Source organism: Mesoplodon densirostris, chromosome 10 (genome assembly GCF_025265405.1).
Source record: "Mesoplodon densirostris isolate mMesDen1 chromosome 10, mMesDen1 primary haplotype, whole genome shotgun sequence".
Lineage (NCBI taxonomy): Eukaryota > Metazoa > Chordata > Mammalia > Artiodactyla > Ziphiidae > Mesoplodon > Mesoplodon densirostris.
This window is the reverse complement of record NC_082670.1, coordinates 29,128,812-29,149,977: the sequence shown is the minus strand read 5'-3', so window position 1 is coordinate 29,149,977 and position 21,166 is coordinate 29,128,812. Positions and strand designations below refer to the sequence as shown.

Here is a 21,166-nt window from a genome sequence, read left to right as displayed (position 1 = left end):
CTGTATACCTAAGACTAACAACGACACTGTAAATCAACTATACTTCAATAAAAATTTTTTTTAATTTTAAAAAATATATGACTTTGTGGGACTTCCCTGGTGGTGCAGTGGTTAGGAATCAGTCTGCCAATGCAGGGGACACGGGTTCGATCCCTGGTCTGGGGAAATTTCACATGCCATGGAGCAACTAAGCCCGTGTGCCACAACTACTGAGCCTGCGCTCTAGAGCCCACGAGCCACAACTACTGAAGTCCGCATGCATAGAGCCCTTGCTCTTCAACAAGAGGGGCCACTGCAATGAGAAGCCTGCACATTGTAACAAAGAATAATCCCCACTCGCCACAACTAGAGAAAGTCTGCGGGCATCAACGCAGACCCAGTGTAGCCAAATATATATATATATATGACTTTGTAAATTAGGGCAATGTCTCTAACAGCAGTGTCCTCCAGTGGAACTACAGTGTGCACCACATATGTAATGTAAAAATTTCTAACAGTCACATAAAAAAGAAACAAGAGAGGGCTTCCCTGGTGGCGCAGTGGTTGAGAGTCCACCTGCCGATGCAGGGGACATGAGTTCGTGCCCCAGTCCAGGAAGATCCCACATGCTGTGGAGCGGCTGGGCCCGTGAGCCATGGCTACTGAGCCTGCGCGTCTGGAGCCTGTGCTCCGCAAAGCAGAGGCCACAACAGTGAGAGGCCCGCGTATCGCAAAAAAAAAAAAAAAAAAAAAAAAGAAACAAGGGAAATTCTCTTTAGTAATATACTTAACCCAATATATCCAAAATCTTAACATTTCAATGTGCAATCAATATAAAAACTATTAATGAGATACTTCACACTTTTTTACAGTAGGTATTTGAAATCTGGTGTATATTTTATCCTTACAGCAAATCTCACTTTGGACTGGCCACAGTTCAAGTGCTCAATCACCATATATGTTTGGTAGCTGCCATATTGGATAACAGCTTCAGATAGTTCCTGTACATGGTTTGTGCAGTGAAAAAGCCATAAAGTCAGGAGAGACCCGGGTTTAAAATCTGGCTCCACCACTTGCTAATTGTGACTCCAGGAAATTGTTTTTGTTGTTGCTGCTGTTTAAGTCTTTTGGCTTTTTGTAAGCCTCTCTGACCATCAAGCTATTGATCCTTCACAGCGAGCTTGGAAAGAGATAATGCATATAGAATCTTCAAAGGCAGACCAGCAGCCTTACTCCCTACTTATTTCCCCCATCATCCCTTTCTCTCCAGAGGTTGTATTTATTTTTCAATTCCTATCTTAACACCCTTTTATTATGTGCTTGTCATTGAAATTGTACCAACCCTATTTGGAAGCAGGTGGGGTTATAGATTATAATAGCCTTTTAAAGATTGAACTATCATCAAGTCCCTTAGTCTCTGCCTGTGGGAGAGTTGGTAAGAGTTCCTTCACAGAAGAGACCCAGCTTATCACCCAGATGCCAGGCCACCAGGGAGAATGTCAGAGGTTGTCAACAATTGCCACTCTTTCTCACGCCTTGGCAAAGAGCGAAAGTCTCTGTTACACATCAGATTATTAAACATATAATCTCCAGTGTCCAAAGGGTGATCTACGCCTGAAGCTCTCTTTAAATTTCCATCATAGCCTCTAATCTAATCTCTCCTGTGGGTTTGCTGCTAGGCTAATGTGCAAGTTCCAGCTAAACAGAAAGGTGATCTCCGTGTGAGAGGAATCTGCTGAAAGAATATTCTAGCATTTTAGTAGGAAAGGAAAGGACCACACCCCAGAGAGGTAACTAGAAATGCTTTCTCAGGTTAACTTGACCAGCCATTATGCTTTTCCACAGGAGGCACATAATGGGACGGGGTTTCCTCTGCTAGAGAGCACTGCCTTATTCAGGTAGATGCATAGACTCAAAGAGCTCGAAGGATAGAAGCCACTTCCCACTTGAATCCCAGAGAGATGAATGAATACCCAGTTAGTGGCAGCTCTAGGGCAAGAATTCAGGTCTCCTGACTCCTCAGCTTGAGTTATTGGACTTGCACTTCATACTTCTGACCTCAACTGGTGGAATTCCTGAGCAAGGATAACCAGGAGAGCTTCTTAGCCCTGTGAGCTCTTGTTTACCTTAACCGAAGCCCTCAGCAATTCACGACACAAAAGTCTAAGGCTAGTAAGATAAAGTATTGAGAAGAACATACCGACAAATATAATTTATCCTGATGATATATTAAAGACATATGGTATTTTTCAGCTTTGTGGAAAGCTTATTTAAACATCCTTCCTCATGCCCCATATGTGAGGCAGGATGAGGCAAGGACTCATATTGTCAAAGTACCTGGAACTGTAGATGCTCACTTCATTTTTACTTGATGAAATGTTTTGAGTGGAGCATTTGGTAAGAGGTTGAGTATTGGAGTAAGTTTAGATGACTTCTTTATATGCAAGAATTGTTCATTGCCCTTGCCTTTGAAAAAGTGTGCTGGCTTTCCAAGTGATGTATTTGTTTAGCCACCTGCTCTTGTTTTGGGGGAGAGAATTTTGAGATACATGAGTTGGGCAAACCCAGCTTCTGGCATAAATGTAGACCCTTTATCCCCTCTTTCTTAGTGTTCTTCCAAGGCTTTCTTTACATTCAGGAGAAATCCTCAGTTTGTCCCTAATATGCCTTGAATGCCCCTTCTTAGAACACAGTAAAGGTGATTCTTTACCACTGATAGTACACCCAGTTATTAGGCTACAAAAGGGTGAAACTGAACCCTTCTCATTGTGAATATTTAAAATCCAATTCCTAAATCTTTGAATCCCACAGTTTCTTATACAGCTAGGAGGCCAGCTCTTTTCCTTGGAATGAATCTCTAAACAACAAAGTTAATGTAGAAAATGGAATTCGTCTCACAGACATTAGATTCCATCAACTTTGCTTAAAGCCTGTATTTCCTTAAGTCAGAGGTATACATTTCACAACCTTGGGAACAAAGGCAATCAAAAGAGGCAGTGGAGAGCTGTGACTTTGACCAGCATTTCTGTCCGTGGAGACAGACAGAATATTTACTGACAAACAACCTTTTTATTTTCCCCAGAAGAGTTCTAGCCTTTGTTGCCTGGAGGATGGCTGTTGCTCACTGTTTCACTTTGCCTGGGCTGAGGGCACCCTGGGGTATTTGTGGCCAGAGGTGGGAATTTAAGTTCCTCTCTCCGCAGGTGCCGGCTACTCCATGTACTTCAGTACCAGCTTGGGGATAGCAGAGGAGGCAGCCCTGTTGGAGTCTCGGATTCTTTACCCAAAGAGGAAGCAGCAATGCCTGCAGTTTTTCTATAAAATGACAGGAAGCCCTTCAGACAGACTCGTCGTCTGGGTCAGGAGGGATGACAGTACGGGCACCGTTCGCAAGCTGGTCAAGGTGAAGACCTTTCAAGGTACTTAAAGGCATCCTGCGAGGACTGATTGGGCTTCATATTTGGGATTGTGCTGTTTCTCCTCCTTCCCCTCCCTCTCCCTTTTCGCCGTCCTCCCCCTCATCATTCCTCCCCCTCCTCCTCCTCTGTCTCCTCTTCCTTCCTTTCCTCCACCTCCCTTCTGCCTCTTTGAAATGCATAACGCCTGGCATGTTTTAACCACTCAATGGATGTTTAACCATTCAGAAATTGCGGGCTCAGGTGAGGCTGAAATATACGATTGAAAGAGGCCAATCAGGGAAAGAAAAAAGAAGGCCAATCAGAATATAAAAATCTAGTTCTCACCAGAGCTTTGGAGAAAGCCAGAATAGAGAAAATTGGTGATTCAAAGGTGGAGATTGGAAGGGAAAAGGGAAGCAGGGATTGATGCTGCTGGAGAGAAGTGGTTAAATAGTGGACCACAAGTGTTTCTGCATCTGTTTCAGCAAACTGAATGATGCCATTATTTAATACACTGAGGTAACTTGAAACCTACTTGTGAAGTTGGTGGCAAGCAAGTGACTTGTATCCATTAACTTCACTAAAGTCACTTATATATTCCTTAGTGATACTTTACGTATTTCTATAAGAAGATCATGAAAACCTTAAAATGCTAAGGTAGTTAGTTGGTTGTGAGAGTAATCTGACTGAAAATCAAGATCCAGGGTTATAAAAGCTAAGCGCTTACATTCTTTTATTGTGGTGGTAGTTCGTTCATAAACAGAAAAGGAAAGACATATTTTTCCAGTTTTCCATTCAACAAAGAATTTCTCAATTAAAATGAGATAAAGGAAGCATTCTTTGTGTACTTCTAGAAGAAGCTGCTGTTCTTGAAGGGTGAAGACTTCCTTAGTAAAGCCTACTCAGAAGGACGGGAGCCCAAATTGTCTCTACCCCGGTCACTCTGTGGGTAGAAAATGCTACAAATAATGATTTTCAGGGGTTCACTTTTCTGGCTGAAATTTACAGGGCATCTTTTTCAAATAGAGGGATGACAGCTAGGTGCCCTTTAAGAGTTGAGAATTTGCTGTGTTACCAAGGACTGTAAATATGGACATATGAAATTGCCATTGTTTGACTTTTGACTTATCAAAGGTCTGTTTTATATGGTTCAGCCCAATACTTGTGCATTCAGTGCTAACATTAAGGGGGTGGGGTGCATTTATACCAACAAACCCAGGGGAAAGCCCAGAACCTGCAGAATGAAATAATAATGGAAAACAAATTTGTGATTAAGACTTTTATGATAAATCAGAGTGTGTCTTTTTTTATTTTTCTTTTTTAGCTATTTTCCCATACTAGATATGTGACTTTGGAAAAGTTCCTTAACAAGTTTATAGCAGTTCTCTCCTGTGTTTGTTGTGAAGATTACATGAGATCGTTCATGCAAAGCACCTGCCACAGTACAAGGCTCCAAGTAAGTGCTCCAAAAATGTTGGTCACAGTTGTCACCAATTTTATTCTCTGTCCTCAGGAGATTCTGACCAAAATTGGAAAATTGCCCATGTTACACTAAGAGAGGAAAAGAAGTTTCGCTACCTTTTCGAGGGCACAAAGGGTGACCCCCAGAACTCGAGTGGGGGAATTTACCTGGATGACATCACTTTGACAGAAACCCCATGCCCCGCAGGGGTTTGGACAGTCCGGAATTTCTCTCAAGTCCTGCAGAACACGGTTAAAGGGGACAAACTTCAGAGCCCTCGATTCTACAATTCAGAGGGCTACGGTTTGGGGTTGACCTTGTACCCTCATGGCAGAATGAGCTCCAGGAGCTCTGAGTACTTGGGACTTGCCTTTCATCTGTGTAGTGGAGAGAATGATGCTGTCCTGGAGTGGCCAGTGGAGAACAGACAGGTGATAATGACAATACTTGACCAGGAACCCGATGTCAGGAAGAGAATGTCCTCCAGCATGGTGTTCACTACCTCCAAGTCCCAGACATATACAGGTAGGTGGTGAGAAGACCTGCCCCTCCACCTGGAAGGGCCAATAGACACAGTTCTCATCTGTATAGGAGAGATTAACTTTCTCCTCACATTTCCTCCTTGGGCACATCTACAGCAATGTTGGAGCATTAAGTTAAAATGTCCTTGTTTCTTTTTTCTTTCATTGAAGTGTAGTTGATTTACAATGTTGTGTTAATTTCTGCTGTACAGCAAAGTGATTCAGATATACATATATATTCTTTTTCATATTCTTTTCCATTATGGTTTATTACAGGCTATTGAATACAGTTTCTTGTGCCATTCAGTAGGACTTTGTTGTTTATCTATTTTTTATACAGTAGTTTGTATCTGCTGATCCCAAACTCTTAATTTATCCCTCCCACCCCCTTTCCGCTTTGGTAACCAGAAGTTTGTTTTCTATGTAAGTGAAAAGTTTCAGTGTCATCTTATCTCTTTCTCTTTCCTGAATTCATCCATCAAGCATCTAAGTAAGGGCTTGCAAGGTGCCAAGCTCTGTGCCACTTCCTTAGGGTACAAGCAAACCAGCCAGTCCCTGCCTCACTGAGCTCAGTCCGAGAAGACAGATCCAGGTAATCATTTATCAAATACTCAGAATTTGCGAGGCTCTGTGCAAAACTAACGCACTGAGTCCTAAAATATTACTCATTGTCAGTAGGTCCATGAAACAAACTTGCATGAATAAAGGAATGGGCAAACTATGTTTTTTTCAAAAGAAGAGACTTAAGCCTTAAAAGGAAGAAGCTATAACTCTCTCTTCCCCTTCATTGAGAAGTCACTCAGTAGTGGACAATGACCCTTCACAGGGGTGGTTCTCTGCTCCACCCCTCTCCCAATTCTCAGGGTTTTGGGGGGTTTTTTTGGGGGGGTTATTATTCAAACAGAAAGTCACAAAAATTATAATCATCCTCATCTGTTCACTCAGTCCCATGTAATTAATTTTTTTATCTTGATCTTTTGTTAACACTTTTATGAATTCATCAGTTTTCCATTAGAGTTCTGAAAATGCTTATTCATTCAGTTCAGCAGTATAGTCAGTTACCAGAAACCTGTACTTGTCAGAGTCTTTTCCATGAATTCCTTGAAGATGAAAACCTTTTATAGGAACATTTTAGCAAAAGCATCAGAGTACACCCAGAACTGTCTGTAAATGACAAAAGACTTAAAAATGACCACGGTTAAAATTTGATGAAAGTTCATAATAATGCAATTGACAAGGAAATTTAGTTATTTCTGAGATATACATTTTAAAGTAATAACTAGAATTATGACTTATTACACCAGAACATGTAAGATTTTTAGAAATTTCATGTAATGTCTGAAACATTTATATTAATATATTTCCATACAAATAACCCAAAGAGAGTTTAGTATTAGTTGTGTTTTTCGTTTGTTTGTTTGTTTTTTTATACTGCAGGTTCTTATTAGTCATCAATTTTATACACATCAGTGTATACATGTCAATCCCAATTGCCCAATTCAGCACACCACCATCCCCACCCCCACCCCCGTGGTTTTCCCCCACTGGTGTCCGTATGTTTGTTCTCTACATCTGTGTCTCAACTTCTGCCCTGCAAACCGGTTCATCTGTACCATTTTTCTAGGTTCCACATACATGCGTTAATATACGATACTTGTTTTTCTCTTTCTGACTTACTTCACTGTTTATGACAGTCTCTAGATCCATCCACGTCTCAACAAATGACCCAATTTCGTTCCTTTTTATGGCTGAGTAATATTCCACTGTATATATGTACCACATCTTCTTTATCCATTCATCTGTCAATGGGCATTTAGATTGCTTCCATGACCTAACTATTGTAAATAGTGCTGCACTTAACATTGGGGTGCATGCGTCTTTTTGAATTATGGTTTTCTCAGGGTATATGCCCAGCAGTGGGATTGCTGGATCATATGGTAATTCTATTTTTAGTTTTTTAAGGAACCTCCATACTGTTCTCCATAGTGGCTGTATCAATTTACATTCCCACCAACAGTGCAAGAGGGTTCCCTTTTCTCCACATCCTCTCCAGCATAATTCTCCTGGAAAGAGTAAATAACCTGATTTTTTTCCAACACATTTTTTTCTGATTAACAAAGCTCTTATGGGTGAACAACAAGGTCCTACTGTACAGCACAGAGAACTATATTCAATATCCTATGATAAACCATAATGGAAAAGAATAGTAAAAAAAATGTATTTATTCATATAACTGAATCACTTTGCCGTACAGCAGAAATTAACACATTGTAAATCAACTATACTTCAATAAAACAAGCTCTCTGTACTCCTTAAAGACAAATGGAAAGTGAAAAATAAAGCGATAATGTGATTTTCTGTAATCTGTAACTTTGCAGCAATGAAAGGCTCCGTCATCTGGGACAGGCCGTCTGTCATGGGGTCCTATGACAAGAACTGTGCCTGTTTTAGAAGCATCGACTGGGGCTGGGGTGCTATCATCTCCCACCAAATGCTGAAAAGGAAGAGTTTCCTTAAAAATGACGACCTTATAATGTTTGTGGACTTTGAAGGTATTTTGCTGGTTTTCCTGAATAAATAATCCTATGTTCTGGGTGTTCTATTGACTTTACATGGATATTTTAAAGCATCTCATGGAAGGTGGGGATCTTTTGGGGTGACTAGGTTAAAAAAAAAAAGATGTGCTCTAAGAGAACCACATTGTACTCTTTTATTCAAGGACTCCCATCTCGATTTTAATTGTCCTGGGGAGAAACTAAAACTTTAGTGTCACCGTTTTGTATAACTTATCAAATGTGACAGTTGGCTGACTTCAATTTAGTTTCAATCAGTCTATCCATACTCACTTTATGCTTCTCTTCTCAAGTTAAATAAATAAAATCGTGATTGGACTACTTTAAACATAAACATAGCAAAAAAAGAATGAAATCTTGCCATGTGCAACAACATGGATGGACCTGAGGGGCATTGTGCTTCATGAAATAAGTCAGATAGATAAAGGCAAATATTGTATGTTTTTGCTTACATGTGGAATCTGAAAAACAAAGCAAATGAACAAATATAACAAAACAGACTCACGGATACAGAGAACAAACCAGAGGGGAAAGGGGTAGGGGTAGGGGTAGGGACAAAATAGGGGCAGGGGATTAAGAGGTACAAACTACTATGTATGAAATAAGTTACAAAGATGTAATGTACAGCACAGTGAATATAGTCAATATTTTATAATAACTTTGTATGAAGTGTAATCTATAAAAATGTCAAATTACTATTTATACACCTTAAAACTAATATAATATTTTAAGTCAACTATACTTCAATAAAAAATAATCAATCTATAAAATAGTTGGCATTATGAAAATCCGCTGGATTCAAAGCCACTTTTCTACGTCACTAAAGGTGAAGACCAAGAAGGGTAGAGGCAGCCCAGGGAGCTTTCTCCAGGAGTGGAAGTGAATTGTTGTCAGATTTCATCATATATCTTCCTCACCACCCTTTGTCTCTTTCCTCGAGATATCACCCACCTTAACCACACTGAAGTTCACATTAAAGACAGCAGGCTGATCCCCCAAAGCCTCGTTTTCCAAGGCCAGGAGCAGCCGGCTTCAGAAGAAGGTTCGGGAAAGGCCTCCTTAGAGAAAGCCCTACTGGGCAGCCTGGACCAGGAGCAGCACAGCCGACAGAAGCGGTCGGTGGACAACACGGGCCCCATGGAGGACCACAACTGGCCACAGTACTTCAGAGACCCATGTGACCCGAACCCTTGTCAAAACGAAGGCATCTGTGTGAACGTGAAGGGGATGGCGAGCTGCAGGTAGGCTCTGTGGCCTGGGGCGGCAGGTGTGGGTTGGCAGAGGGGAGCCCTATGTCTGCTTACTCTGCTAAAAGGCACAGTTTTCAGGTCAGGGCATCCACGCCATCAGATGGTCAACCGTGTCGGTCCTTGACTCCAAAAAGCCGTGCCTGGAATCAGAGGGCAGAGCAGGGGTCCTGCCAGAGCAGAAGAGTCCCAAAGCCCCTGTCTCTTCACATGTATCCCTTAGCTACCTCTGGGACATTGTCAACATCATCTTGAATGTTGTTGGAATTTTGAACTCCACTGCAGGGCTCAAAAATGAACCAGAGCTTTTTTTTTTTAATATTTATTCATTTATATATTTATTTGGTTGTACCGGGTCTTAGTTGTGGAAGGTGGGCTCCTTAGTTGAAGCTTGTAGGCTCCTTAGTTATGGCATAAGAACTCCTAGTGGCATGCATGTGGGCCCAAACCTGGGCCCCCTGCAATGGGAGCGCGGAGTCTTATCCACTGCACCACCAGGGAAGTCCCGACCCAGAGCTTTAAGCATCAAGGCTCCACCACAGGGACTCAGGACAAAGCTTAAACCTTTCCTGACTCCAAGTGTTATTATTGTTATTAATTATTATTTCTATTGTCCATTAGTTCAATTGTACTATTATCATATTTATGTTTTCAATAATAAGAAGAAGAATATCTGATATTTGGGGGCTGCTTGCTATGTGTCATGTGCTCCCCCGAGCAGTTTGCATTCATGATCTAAATTATTCCTCACAGCCACCCTGTGACATAAAGGCCCTTCTTATCCCCATTTAGGGCATAAGAAATTTGAAGCTTACAGAAGTAAGTAATTTGTCTGAAATTACCCAGATGGTAAATTCTGGAGCTTAGACTTGCAATCCAGGTCTGTCTGTCTGCACAGTTTGCTATATTTAATAGTTCTTTTTATAATGTTTGTTATTTGCATAAAATATTTCATAAAAGGGTGTATGTGATGACAGAAGCATCAGTTTCATTTGATAAAATAGTAGCAGATGTGGGAGCCGGTCTGCTTGGCTCAAAACACCTACATTTCTTCTCAGCTGTTTTTGATCTCTGCTTTGCTCTTTCTTTCTTTTTTCTTTTTTTTTTTTTTTATTTGCGTTATGCGGGCCTCTCACTGTTGTGGCCTCTCCCGTTGCGGAGCACAGGCTCCGGACGCGCAGGCTCAGCGGCCATGGCTCACGGGCCCCGCCGCTCCACGGCATGTGGGATCCTCCCAGACCGGGGCACGAACGCGTGTCCCCTGCATCGGCAGGCAGACTCTCAACCACTGTGCCACCAGGGAAGTCCCTGTTCTTTCTTTTTTAAACTTTTATTTTGAAATAATTTTAGATTTACAGATACATTTCAAAAATGCAGCAGAGTTCCCCATACCCTAAAGTCAACATCTTACATAACCATCGTACATTAGCAAAGGCAAGAAATGAGCATTAACAAAGGTAAATACTATTAAAAATAGTATTAACTAAACGACACACCTTATCCAGATTTCCCCAGTTTTTCCACCAATACACTTTTTCTGTTCCAGGATCCAATTCAGGACCCCTTGTTCCATTTAGTTTTCATGTCTCCTTAGCTCCTTCAATCCTGAGCGGGTCCTTGGTCTTGTCTTTCATTACCTTGATACTTTTGAAGAGCGTTGATCAGTTATTTTACAAATTGTTCCTCAATTTGAGTTTATCTGATGTCTTCTCATGATTATATTGAGGTTGTACATTTTGGGTAAGAACCAAGACGTGATATGACCTTCTCAGTGTGTCCTGTGAGGGGTACCAGATGTCAATATGTGTTATTACCGGTGATGTTAACCTTGACATCTGGACAAGAGGGTGTCTGCCAGCCCTGTCTCCTGAGAAGTTACCGTTCCTCACTCTTTAATTAACACATGTCTTGGGAGAGACACTCAGAGACCATGCAGACATCTTGCCTTTCCTCAAACCCTCACCCACTAATTTCAGCATCCGTTGGTGGAGTTTGCTGAACCATCACTACTGTGTGTCAGGAAACACATTCTTTAAGTGTCTCAAACCTTCCTCCTGAACTTTGCATGTGGTAGCCAAGAGGACAGGGTCTGGAGACAGACCTTCAGAGATTAGACTTCAAGAGTGAGACACTTACTAACTGCGTGGCCTTGAGCAAGTTATCTAACTTTTCTGAAAGATAAGGATGATGAGAATGGCCTGGTAATAACCACCACCTCAAAGGGTTGTTCCAGGATTAAATTAATTGACTTCCATAAAGCACTTTGAACGAGGCCAGGTGCGTGTAACTGCTGAGTGTCCTCTGCCATTGTTTCTGTGTTGGTCTTGTTGTCAGGAAGCCCTTGGGGCTCAGGCGGTTCCCACATGCCCCTGTGTCCTGTCTCCCCAGGTGCGTCTCTGGTCACGCCTTCTTCTACACTGGGGAGCGATGTCAGGCCATGCAGGTGCATGGCAGCCTCCTGGGCCTGATGATCGGAGGCACAGCCAGCATGGTTTTCTTGACCTTCACCATCATCTCCATCCTTCGCCAAAGGCCAGGTAGTGATGCCCGCTGACATCAACTAGACTGCAGAAGTACCTCCTGCCCTTGGGCTCTCCCTTTCCTTCCAGTGCTCATTGCAGTTTGGGGCAGCTTCTATCGACCTTGCTTTGCATCCAGCCTCTTGTGTGACCCTTCTGGCTTTCCTGTCCCCACCCTCACATGGTTCTGTTACCCTGCTCTGTGCTCCAAATGTATCTAGTGTGTCCTGTGATGACGCTTTTATCCCTTAGTTGTAAATCCCTTGTTTAATAGACTGTCTTTCCCATAGACCGTAAGCTCTACGCGGGCAGACCCACCTTTATTGTGTTAGCCCAGTGCCTGGGAGTCTGCCTGGCCTGGCATGCATGGTCACTTGATAAAAATGAATAAATGAGCCAGTAATTGAATGAATAACTAAGATATAGAAACTCTCTCCTTTCTACTGCAAGTAAGATGTATACAATGAAACGCATATGTTTTTTGTACTAGAATCAAACACTCAAATACCTGTTTTCCATCAGACACAATAGGTTTATTATTCTTTTAGGGTCTTGTGTGTTAAAGGATTTCAAATAAAGCTTCCTCCTAGCAGCAGCATTTGCTTTCCTCCTCTGATTCTAAGGGAAAGTCTTTAATAAATTCAATAACTATTTCGTCAGTACCTTCAAAGGGTCCAGAATTGCATGTGAATTTGTGTGCGTGTGTGTGTGTGTGTGTATGGAGGCGGAGAATCATCCAAAAGCTCTTCATCAGATCTTTTTAAATTTTAAAGTCCATGTCCAGTGGTAAAGAATCCGCCTTCCAATGCGGGGGATGCAGGTGCGATCCCTGGTCAGGGAGCTAAGATCCCACATGCTGCGGGGCAACTAAGCCTGGCTGCAACTGCTGAACCCACGCGCCACAGCTACAGAGCCCACACACTCTGGAGCCCACGCGCTACAACTAGAGAGAAACTCGCACACTGCAACGAAGATTCTGCGCGCCTCAACTAAGACCCAATGGAGACAAAAATAGAAATTAATTAATTAATTAATAAGTTAAAAAAATTAAAAAATAAAGTATATTTATATACTGTTCGTGTATAAAATTATTAAGAAATTGGAAGTATCAGGTAGAAGAGAATTTAAAGGAAGTATTTGTAGACACACTTTCTTTCCGTGGTTCCTAGGAGACAAAACTACCCGAGGCAAGAAAGTTCCAAGAGAGATCAAGTAAGAAGGAAAGCTGAGGTTTCCATCCCCAATCAGCACAAGCCCCACAGAGAGCTGGCTCTAGAAGTTTACTAAAAGAAAATATTTCAAGGAGCCTGAATGGTCCAGGTTTTCGGTTACCAGCTTTCTAAGTACATACTTCATGACCACTCTGGAAACAAACGCGAGGGGTTAAAAAGAGTCCCTTTAATGCAAAGGTGTGAGAAGAGTTTGGAGCACGTGCAACCTCCAGTCCCAGCACTGACTCTCCAGCCTGAGGTGCATCAGTATCCCCTGGAAGGCTGGTTAAAACACAGATCGTAGGCACCACCCTAGAATTTCTGATTCAGTAGATCTGGGGTAGGGCCTAAGAATTTGCACTTCTAGCAGGTTCCCAGGTGATGCTGATGCTGAGAACTGCTGCTTTAGTGGATAGAAAAGAGGTCTGGACATCAGGCTCCCTGGCTGCAGGCTTGGATGGGCCATCTAACCAGCTCTGCAATTATCATAAAATCACACATGCTCTTGGTCTTTGTTTCCTAATCTGTCAAATGAAAGTGATAGTTGACTACCTCCTCCCAGCCCACTTTAACATCTACAGGGTTACAGAGTAATAAAATGGGATATGGATAAGAAGGTGGAGTTAAAAGTATATGCAAAGTGTGCTGTTTAATTTTCAGAGTAGATGAGAAGCTACCCGGCCACCCAGCCAGTCTTCATCTCCAAAAACCAAATTGGAAATAACCTCCAGCTTTGCTTCTCTACATGCTTCACAGCCCTGCAAATCCACAAGTGACCTTAAGGCTGGGCTTGGAGAAGGTGTTCCCTCCCCACCCCTGTGTCTCTCCTTAGAAGGGAGCTCCAGGCACTGTGGTTGCTGCTATTGTTTTTCTTTTATTAGAAGGAAATGTGCTCTGGGCCATGCCTGGCTTAGATCTGGTCCAGCTCAGAGGAGAAGCCCCATCCTAAACAGAGGACAACATTTCCTGTACACCTGAGTTCTCTCTGAAGGAAGCAGAAGCCAAACTTTCAAGGGTAACTTAGAATTTTGATCTAGTATTAGAAATGAAAACTGCTAAAACAATGACAAGGAGGTATCAGGCTGAGGGTTAAGCATTTTGATATTTCTCAGCACCAGCACCATACCCACCATCTTGATTCATCTCCATTGATGATGTATGGTCATCAATGTATGTATGATGTATGGTCACCTGTTGATTGCATGATTGATTAGGAATCTGGCTCATCTTAGATCAAGCAGTGTATTTAGCTTTTCTCTGAGCCTGAAGTTCTCCATCATACCAGGAGGATTAGCAGATACTTTATTCTTTTGAGGAGTTGATGGATGAGTAGGCATCTGTCATGGGGAGGTGGATAGAGAAATAAGCATTTCAACATCCTTAGGCAGTGTGGGATTTGGGATTTAGCTAAGCAATGTGAAAAACTGGGAAGCCCTCTCTGTATGCGGTTACTTGGATTCCTTGGTCTTATGTAGTGGGGCTGAATCAGAGTAATTTGAAAGTCTGAAAATGTCTCATGCTTCCCCCACCCTATTCTTTATCCTGCCATGTGGGGCTATGTGGTACCCTGGGAAGGGCAGAAAAAAAGACAGGAAGTACTGAATCCCTGAGAACTACGTAGATCCGAGCCTGCCATACCAGTCTTGGACTGCTTACCTACATGCTTTTTTGGCTAGAGAAATACACTTGAATTTTAAGTGGCCATTGTTTTGAATCTGTGTTGCTCACAGAAAACGTAGTCCTCACTGTTAAGATGGCTTCTATGGGGTAGGCACATGACTCAGGCTAAGTCAATCACACTTCCTTGTTCTGCTGTAGACACGTGTACTGTTGGAGAAGAAAAGAGTTTCTCTTCCTTTTAGATCTGAGACTCTGGTTCATAGACCCCATAGATTTTTTTCCTTGAAGATCTGTCTTGGAATGAAATAAACACACAGAGGGAGACAAAGCCACAAAGGGAGAAAAAGAACTCTGAGAGCATTGTTTGAGCCCCTGAATCCAGCTGAGCCTGAAGGTGTACCAATCCAGTATCTTCTCCAGTTACAGGAGCTAATAAATGTCCATGCCTGCTTCAACTAGTTTGAGTTGTGATTTCATTATTTGTAACAGAGAGATCTTTAAGTGACTCAACTGCTGCAGCACATAATTGGCTCATCTGTAAAGAGAGGAAGTAACTGGGATGAGTCTAAGGATTAAATAAAATCTTATATTACATAAGATTATAAACTTGAATTGAGATGCATATGCTGGTGAGTTAATCAGCCTCCCTTATTTTGCTCAGTGACTTATTCTTCCTTTATGGCTTCATAATGGGCATGATTTTAAAGTCAAACCTTGGCAAAAGGATGATTGTGGATGTCATGTATCTTCAGGGTTACTTTCAAAAACTCCTAATGATGAATTAAATGCAAAAATGTAGAGGGTGTATGTATTTTGATCTTGAGTAGAGACTGTACCTAAATCTGGGTTCTCTCTCCTGTGTGTGTATAATTTCTAAACATATACATACAGTTTGATACAAAATAATCATGGCTAAATTCATTCAACAGTCACTGTGTGCCAGATACTCTGCTGGGGGCTTTATAAGAAGCAACTCTTCACAACCATCTGTTAGACCTGTCCAGTTATTATCCCCTTTTGTGTTGTGGAAATAGAGTCACAAGAGACTTTACCCAAGGTCGCAAAGCTAAGACATGCTGGGCTGACCATTGGAAAGCACAGGGTCTGGCTCCAGAACGCAAGCTCTTCCCCATCACTTACACAACCAAATCGGCTGTCAGTCAACACTGATGAACAACACAATGTGTTCATGCTGCAAACTGAAGCCAAGCATTCAAATAATCCAAGTAGCAAATCAGCTGCTGCTTCAGTCTGCCCATCACGTGGGAAATCACGATGTAGCCAAGTTGATTAGGACCAATGTCAGTTGGTCCACGTGTGTTCAGACACAGCCTCGGGAATACACTTCATCCCTAGGAAATCGTATTTTCCTCCTATGTGTCTAAATGGCATCCAGCATTCTGAGAATGCTTGCTCTGTCTGTGGCAAGAATAAAAATACTACCACTGGTCAGTGGAACCCCATGGAAACTCTTTTGCATGAAGAGTAAAGATTAAAATGGCAGGTGTGGTCAAGCTGCTCCCTTTGGGGAGTCGACCAGTTGGCTAATGGGGGATCTACTTTCTTTTTTCTTAAATTGGTTCTAGTTCTCTGTGTCTTTAGATAAATCTTTTATCATTTCCAAGCATTGGCTTCTTATTTGAGAGTTATTATGAAATCTGAAAGAGATAAATATAAGAAACAAAGTAGAACTGCAAATTATTAGCCATGTCCTGTGGCATGTAATTTGAAGAGAGCCAGAAGGCATAACTGCCCCCAAATTGCTAACATAACTTTGTGTCTGTGTGTCTGAGAGGTCTTTATGAAATTTAGGTAAGTTATTTGTGGATGAATTAAAATTAATTATTGCCCTAAAATATCTGTCAGCTAATGTCGTCCTGAGAACACTGGGACACAGGCTAAAAATGTCTGGATGGTATGGAGGTGCTTTGATAGATTCCCCAGACAGGTAAGGGCAGACGGTGGGCCATGAACACTTAGGAGTTGGGTTACTGATGGCAAGATGTGGCAAAGTCAAAAGCTCCATTTCATGGCTTCATCCAGGGTCAATGTAGCTATTTCCCATGGTGGAGCAACTCTACTTTCAATAAAGCAACATAGCTGGCATCCTTTCACGCTCCATCAGAGACCAGGAAAGGAAGTAGTTCCATGTTTGCACAGAACACTGGTCATTATGCTCTGGGCTGCCGTAAGATGAAATTATTAAGCAGGATTAAGGCTGGAGATGCCTTAACGTCTCCATCCTTTCTGTCACCACGTTGTCCCTCTCTCATTTTCTGTGCTCAGAGCTCTCCCTGCCATGGGAGTCTGCGTGCATCACAGGGAAGCAGCAGTGTGGTGGTGACGTGCACACATTCTAGGTCAGACATTCTGCATTCAACACCTGACTCTACCATTCTTTTTTTTTTTTTTTTTTTTCCGGTACGTGGGCCTCTCACTGCTGTGGCCTCTCCTGTTGCGGAGCACAGGCTCTGGACACGCAGGCTCAGTGGCCATGGCTCACGGGCCCAGCTGCTCCGCAGCACGTGGGATCCTCCCAGACCGGGGCACGAACCCGCGCCCCCTGCATCGGCAGGCGGACTCTCAACCACTGCGCCACCAGGGAAGCCCGACTCTACCATTCTTGAACTGTGTGACCCTGGGCAAGTGATTAACCTCTCTGTGCTTAGTTTATTCATCTGTAAAATAAAGAGAAAAAGAATATTTACTCAACCCTAGAAGGGGTTGTTGTCAAGCTTGAATGAGATTCTAGGACAGCACCGAACACATGGTAAGAACTCAATAAATGTTAGTTAACATAGATAGTTAACAGCCATTTTCAGTGGAGGGTAAATTTCATGTCATTTGCTGTGTCCCTCTCCTGGAGCCTGGCACATGTTAAGCCTCATCTCTCCTTGTGATTTTGTTTTCTGTTAGAGGGGTGTCCCATGTAAGGGAGAAGGGCTGAGAGCTATCCTGAGGGTATGAGTAATATCCCAGGCATATGACACTCTCCCGCAGTCAGAAGTCATATGCCTCTTATGCAAGGCCAGGTCAGCTTGTCCCTTTGCCCTAAGGGCCAGCCCTTTTGGCAGTGGTACTGTTTACTTCTCCTGAATCTTCTTGGATCACACTTCAGCTGGCAGAGCCAGCAGTCTCCTCTTCATTGTGTGTCTGGAGACTAGACTAGAAACTTACCAGCTGCTGGCTGGTGTGTCACTTAGCCCTAGGACAGCTGTGGATTCACCACAGATTGAAAATGAAAGCCCAGCCCGCCAGTAGGTTTCTGCCTACTGTGGGTGAATGAGAACAGGGAATAAGACCATTCTGACTCATCCTCTTGAAGGTGCATTGATGGGCATGTTGTGAAGGTCCTGTGAAACATGGAAGACACCCATGTTTATTTCTCAAACTACCTTCCACACTCCTGTCTGGAATGGGGGTACTGGGTGATTTCTGGGGCTGCTTTTAGCTTTGCCTTTAGGTCTATAAGTAAGATTCTGTCCATGAGGAAGGAGAAAAAACAGAAGGAGGGAGCTATCATGGCTAGTATCTCGCAGAAATGTACACCTGCCAGTAAAACCCATCACACCTACTGGAACTATGTGCCTGGAATGCTGGCTCTCCCCATACCTTGACATCTCTTTCTACATCATTTCTTTTCCTCCTGCAAGGATCATAATTTTTGTTGTTGTTGTTGTTGCGGTACGTGGGCCTCTCACTGTTGTGGCCTCTCCCGTTGCGGAGCACAGGCTTCGGACGCACAGGCTCAGCGGCCATGGCTCACGGGCCCAGCCGCTCCGCGGCATGTGGGATCTTCCCGGACCGGGGCACGAACCCGTGTCCCCTGCATCGGCAGGCGGACTCTCAACCACTGCGCCACCAGGGAAGCCCCATAATATTAATATAGAAGTGTTAGGAGGTGGGGACAGAGAGTGATTCTTTCGTGCCTGGTTTCTGTCATTCTGTTCATAGTCCCGAGTTATTTGTCCTCTGCACGCTGCCCTCCAGGCTCTCATCCACGGGCCCACAGTAGCTGCACACCTTTGAGGTTCTGTCAAGGGGCTCAGGGAGGCGCTTCCTCTAATGACCACCAGGTGGTGATCAAGCCTCAGGAGAAGCTGGCGGGCTGCTGGGGAGGAGCAGGAGCTTGGAGGCCAACTGTCACTCATCAGCCCAGCTGGCCATCCCGTCAGGACTGCCCTGACCAGGACAGCTGTGAACAGAGCGCCTCTGGGCATGGGAAGCGCTCACAGTTCCAGAAAAGCAGTAAAGGGATGTACGAAATTCCTCAGTGAATCAAAATCAGACGCCTCTTACCACCGCTGCTGGAGGTTGGGGCTACTTGGCAGGATGGAGGACCCAGGATGGTACCCATTAAAATTAGTTTCCAAGAAGGCGGGGCCCAGAGTCATCCCTGGATCCTGGGAAGTGGGCTGTGACAGCAGTCTGCCCAGGACTTGCCCAATCAATTCCTGTTTCTTTTCATGCTGAGAAAAAGCTTTTTTTTTTTTTTTTTTTTTCCTGGACTCCTGGGTTTGTTCTATTTAGTTTCTAATAGTCACAAGCATACTTCCTTTGGGACTTGGCTCTTCATTAAAAAATAAAAACCCTGGGGTGGGAACGGAGTTGAGTAACCCCCATCCTTGGCCCATTCTTGCAGGGGGAACACTCATGACCTTTCAACTCTTCATCTCAAAGTTTACAGGTGAAACAGAAAGAATAGATGTCTAGAGCATTATTCTAAAAATAGACAAGATGCCTGTATGCAGACCACACACAGCCCACATGGGAAAATAGTATTTGGAGACAAGTAACAGGGGTCTGGCACAGGGCGGGCTTTAGTAATCGTGCCCATCTTTTCTTCTTTCTTTTTCTGTCTGCTCCATATTCAGGAAGAATAGAGTCAAGAAAATTGTTTCCTCTCTAGAATGTGCCAGAGGATAGACTTAGACATCTGTCTACCAGGACATAAGGAAAGATGGGGTGGTGAGGTTGGTAAATGGGAAGTAATCAGGGGCTTCATCGTCACCTCCTTCAGTACCACGGATGGGGGTACTGGGGTGGGGGGCTATGTCACAGGTCTGGCCCAGGGGGCAATTCCATTCTCACCTCTTGGCCACTGCTTAACACCGGCAGAGATAAGGGATCGTTTGCAATAAGCCTCCAGAGGGGCAGGTAGCCTGTGAGCGATGCTTCTGCTCCTGGAAGGAGGGGCACCTGAAGTCTGCCACATGGGCCCATTTGATGCTGGGGAGACAGTGCTCAGAGCAGGCCTCCCATGGGGACCCACTCATCACAGGCTCTCCCACTTCCCCAGACTTTCATCCTCTGGGACCTGAGCTCGAAGGGCCCTGAAGTAGTCACAGCTGGAAGTTGAGCTCCAGGGGGTCCCCACCTGCAGGAGGGTTCTGAAGGCACCTGGGGTCATAGAGCAGGCCTGGGCCTCTGATGGTCCTCCCTACACTGTTGGGCAACAGAGGCCCAATATATGCCCACTGGGCTGTGTGTGCCAGGGGCTGAGTCACGTCCGGGACTCCAGAAGAGGCACTGGACCCTTTTGGGAAGCACAGAAGGTCAATGTAAAGGCATGTCTTGGGGCAACATTGTCCAGAGACTGCCAACCTGCATGTGTGCTTTGGGCCTCTTAACAAAAATCATCTTGTCACATATAGGATTAGCTTGAAGGAAATCTTCAAAGTCAACCATTTGTTGAGTGCCATCTCACTCCCTCATGGGTACGGGATGAAGCGTGCCCTACCCATCCTAATTCGGGGCTCTCCTGATGACCCTCGACACCCAGGTCTAGAATGCCCCTGGACTCCCACTAGGGTCATCAGAGCTAACTGTCCCCTCCCCAAAGCTCCCCTGTGGTCGGCCTCTCTCTGCCTTTCAAAGAGATAATGGAAATAATCTATTATTTGCATGATACTTAGTTTCCAAAACATGTTCCTATAAACTATGGTTTTGGGGCCTGACAACAGCCTTGAGAGGTAATTAGAATGATCCCTATTTTTCAGATGAGCAAACCAAGGACCAGAGAACTTTAGTAAAGGGCCCAGGGGAGTGAGGAAAGGTGTCTTTCTGTTCTAGGAGCCGTGTTCTTTCTGCTACGCCACACCAATGAGACAGTAAGCTCGTCCTCCAAGAAAGAAGGCTGATGCGGATCTCCCGGCCCTTCCTCCTTTCTGGGAAAGGTGTGAGGCTGCAACTTTCTGGGGCTGATACCCCGTGCTTGTCAGTAATCTCCAAGGACAGTTTATAACAGTGTGGCTTTCAGGCCAGCTTGGAGGGGCAGGAGTTATATGGAAGAGAAGTATTTGGGGCCTTACGAATTTATGCCCCTTCCACCTCCCAAATGTGTAAGCATCTCTGCAAAGACCATCCCGGATGATGTGGTACAGGCCTGTTTTAAATTCATTTTCCTACCCTGCTGTTCATATAGAGAAAGGAAGCAGAATAGCAGAACGTATTTATCTCTGATTTATGCTTTAAATATGTGTTTCCCGGTGTAGTAGCTTCTAGATACATGTGGCTCCTTAGCCCTGGAAATGTGCTGGGCACTTGTGGTGTAAAACACACACTAGATTGTGAACACTTAGAATTAAAAAAAAAAAAAGGAATGTAAAATATCTCATTAAGAAGTTTACATAAACT

General features: G+C 43.7%; 1 protein-coding gene across 1 annotated transcript in view; it reads left to right on the top strand.

Annotated features, from left to right (window-relative positions):
* The window catches only part of MEP1A (meprin A subunit alpha), a 38,018-nt gene extending 19,211 nt beyond the window's left edge, over positions 1 to 18,807 (top strand). The window contains exons 10-16 of the mRNA XM_060111422.1: positions 3,183 to 3,398; positions 4,891 to 5,364; positions 7,739 to 7,912; positions 8,874 to 9,174; positions 11,569 to 11,717; positions 15,565 to 15,807; positions 18,521 to 18,807. Coding sequence (XP_059967405.1) covers positions 3,183 to 3,398; positions 4,891 to 5,364; positions 7,739 to 7,912; positions 8,874 to 9,174; positions 11,569 to 11,717; positions 15,565 to 15,807; positions 18,521 to 18,807 — 1,844 coding nt within the window. The remainder of the gene's footprint in view (positions 1 to 3,182; positions 3,399 to 4,890; positions 5,365 to 7,738; positions 7,913 to 8,873; positions 9,175 to 11,568; positions 11,718 to 15,564; positions 15,808 to 18,520) is intronic.
* The last annotated feature ends 2,359 nt before the right edge of the window (positions 18,808 to 21,166 follow it).